Source organism: Sinocyclocheilus rhinocerous, unplaced genomic scaffold, assembly GCF_001515625.1.
Source record: "Sinocyclocheilus rhinocerous isolate Xijiao unplaced genomic scaffold, SAMN03320098_v1.1 scaffold200, whole genome shotgun sequence".
Lineage (NCBI taxonomy): Eukaryota > Metazoa > Chordata > Actinopteri > Cypriniformes > Cyprinidae > Sinocyclocheilus > Sinocyclocheilus rhinocerous.
This window is the reverse complement of record NW_015641014.1, coordinates 783,781-787,215: the sequence shown is the minus strand read 5'-3', so window position 1 is coordinate 787,215 and position 3,435 is coordinate 783,781. Positions and strand designations below refer to the sequence as shown.

At 34.6% G+C, this 3,435-nt stretch overlaps 1 protein-coding gene across 2 annotated transcripts in view; it reads right to left on the bottom strand.

Annotated features, from left to right (window-relative positions):
- Nucleotides 1–3,435, bottom strand: part of glsl (glutaminase like) — an 18,445-nt gene that overhangs the window by 9,307 nt on the left and 5,703 nt on the right. The window contains exons 4-6 of one of the 2 annotated variants that reach the window (XM_016569712.1): nt 2,348–2,441; nt 865–1,003; nt 702–768 (exon numbers count right to left, since the gene is read on the bottom strand). The exons of the other annotated variant lie outside the window; for it this stretch is intronic. Coding sequence (XP_016425198.1) covers nt 702–768; nt 865–1,003; nt 2,348–2,441 — 300 coding nt within the window. The remainder of the gene's footprint in view (nt 1–701; nt 769–864; nt 1,004–2,347; nt 2,442–3,435) is intronic. 2 annotated transcript variants of the gene reach the window in all.

Below are 3,435 nucleotides of genomic sequence, written 5' to 3'. Positions count from 1 at the left end.
GGGTGCCGTCAGAATGAGAGTCCAAACAGCTGCTAAAAACATCACATTAATCCACAAGTAATCCACATGACTCCAGTCCATCAATTAACGTCTTGTGAAGTGAAAAGCTGAATGTTTATAATAAGCATCAAGACAATCGAGACATTTTGCTTCCGGCTAAAATACTATCTATCTATCCATAATATTGCTTTCTCCAGTGAAAAAGTCATCTCGTCTGAATCAGGAGAGAAATATGCACAGATCAACCACCATTTACAAGCGAAAATAGTCCAAAACAGTTCTAAACAAATATGTCATTTTTGATGCGAGAGGTCAACAGAGGAGGGATTTTTAAAGCTGGAGAAAGTGCTGTTATGGATTATGAACTCATATTCCGGCCGAAAGCCGTTTAAAGTTAAAATGTCTCTCAGATGGACACACAGCTTGTCACTTCACAAGACGTTAATTGATGGACTGGAGTCATGTGGATTACTTGTGGATTATTTTGATGCTTTTATCAGCTGTTTGGACTCTCATTCTAACGGCACCCATTCACTGCAGAGGATCCATTGGTGAACAAGTGATGTAATGCTACATTTCTCCAAACCTGTTCCGATGAAGAAACAAACTCATCTACATCTCAGATGGCCTGAGGGTGAGTAAATTTTTGGCAAATTTACATTTTCAGGTGAATTATTTCTTTAAGGATGCTTTCTATGTACCTCAAAAAACTGATTGCAGCTGACTCTTCCCCCAGAGGCAAAACTATCAAAGAGCACATCAGCAGCCCTTTTGAAAACAATGTGTAGTGTAAGTCAGTATACATATAGCTAGTAGCTCTTGAAGCAAGTTAAGCGAATGCTGCCTTGTGCATTTGAGACTCACACTTTTTTCTTAAAATGACCTTGATACGTCTCTGGTCGGCCCAAGTGTTGCCATGCTTGGCTGGCTTGGCTGGCATGAAGTTTGTCCTGCTCTGGTACTGTCCGTTTTGTGCCTCCATTGCTTATAAAAGATGGCATGCCTAGGGAAAAGAATAGAAATTTCATTAGAGCAGAAAATGAAAACTAGACTAGCATTCCTGAAGAAAAAAAACAGTACTTGCTAGACAACTAAATATTATATATATATATATATTAGTGCTTTCAAATGATTAATCGTGATTAAGCGCGTCCAAGTTTTTGTTTACATAATATATGTAGGTATACTGTGTATATTTATTATGTATATATAAATACACACACATATAGTATATATTTTGAAAATATTTACATGTATATACATTTATATATTTATATTCTTATATTTTATATTGTATATAAATATATTTAATATATAAACATAACATATTTTTCTTAAATATATACATGCATGTGTTTGTATTTATATATACTTAATAAATATACACAGTATACACACATATATTATGTAAACAAAAACTTTTATTTTGCATGCGATTAATCGCGATTAATCGTTTGACAACACTAATATATATATATATATATATACTACTGTTCAAATGTCTGGAATCTGCAAGAAGTCTCTTATTCTCACATGTGTTTATGTAATCAGAAAAACAGTAATATTGTGAAATGTTATTACAATTTAAAATAACTGTTTTATTTTAATATATTTTAAAATGTCATTTATTCCTGATATTCCTGATTCCATGATAGATTTCTTTTCAAGATGCTTTGATAAACAGAGAGTCCAAAGGACAGCCTTTGTTTGAAATAAAATATTTTGTAATAAATTAAACATCTTTACTGTCACTTTTGACCAAGTGAATGCTTTCTTGCGGAGTAAAAGTATTAATTTCTTTAAAAAATGTACTTTTTTAAACGTTTGAACAGTAGTGTACATAAAATATTATATTTAAAAAGTCAACCAGCTACACACACAAAATCAACACATACACACTGTACAGTATTAAGGTAGCAATTAAATGCTTAAATATATGCAAGGCAGACAAGATCAATCGCAATTTATTATGCTAACAGATGTATAAAAATCACAGTACATTGCTGTAGAATCCCACATAGCATTCCAAAGTCAACTAAAAAGTGAATGAGAGATTTTCAGAGAGAAAAACGAAGCTGAAATGATCTACAAATAACGTTTGAATGGAATTCATACACCAAGCCCAATTATTTGCAGATATTTAGTACTTAAGGTTAGAGGTGTAGAACAAACCCTGACCAGAATGTTTGAGGAATATTAATACACTGCTGCCTCGCGAGAGCCGTAATAATTTGAACAAAAGGAAGCAAGAGTACAAAGTTACATAAAAGCAAAAGAGAACTAACAGGAGGTACAAACATGTGCCGCTGGAGATAAGTGCACATATTGTTTTATTTTGCTCTTGTACCTGTAGAGCCTGGAGAGACGTAACTGACTGGCCTCTGGGATGGAAAGGTATTTCTTGGCACAGGTTGTGGAATGTTCCCTGCAGCTTTTGTTTCCTAGTAACATTAAAAACATGTATTGAGAACTTGGCTGTGAAAAATTATCTATATATAGACTATTACATGATAACAAAGAGTGAAAAATTTAAGGGGGTCTGAATACTTTCCGTACCCACTGTATATAGCATTAAGCAAACAGTCTGTGCATTATTTTTTCGAGTGAGAACTAGCTTTCATGCGGACCTAGATATAATGATGCATGCTACGCCTGAATTAGCTTATCTAAGCGTTTTACACCTTTTGAAGCCTGATGAAATACAACATACAACATAATGCTGGTGCCATACACGTCTTTGAAGTCTAACTAATTGCAGGTGTTTAGGGCTGCGGGGAAACATATTGAGACATATTACTCTGTCATGTCAGCATGTGAGCTAACAAATGTTAGCCTCCAGCAGTAACAACGTCTGCAGGGCTGGGATTTTATTACAGGTGAAGTACATGCTAACTTATTGTCTTTGTACAGACATGCTACACTAAGCAGCGGAGACAATGTCGTCCAATGTCTTTAATGCATTCAGGGTTTTTTATATTTTAAAGCAGAGCAGCATTTGTAAACGTTATACCCTTTAGCAAAAGATGTGGTTTTAATTGTATTGAGTGTACTTCAAACCTTAAAGGAACACTCCACTATTTTTTAAAATAGGCTCATTTTCCAACTCCCCTAGAGTTAAACAGTTGAGAAACTCAACTGGAAAAATATCGAAACTCTTTGGTCATTTTTGAGCGAGATGCTAACGGTCTAATCAGATTCAATGATCTATGCTAAGCTACAGCTAAAAGTGCTACAGCCAGACCCGGAGATCGGCTGAATGGATTCGAAAACGGCAAAACTCAACTGTTTAACTCTAGGGGAGTTGGAAAATGAGCATATTTTCAAAAATAGTGGAGTGTTCCTTTAAAACTCATACAGTCGTCCAATTTTTTTAGGGACAGACCGAAATCATGATAAGAGTAATTTTACATTATAACAATGACACAATTCCCAACT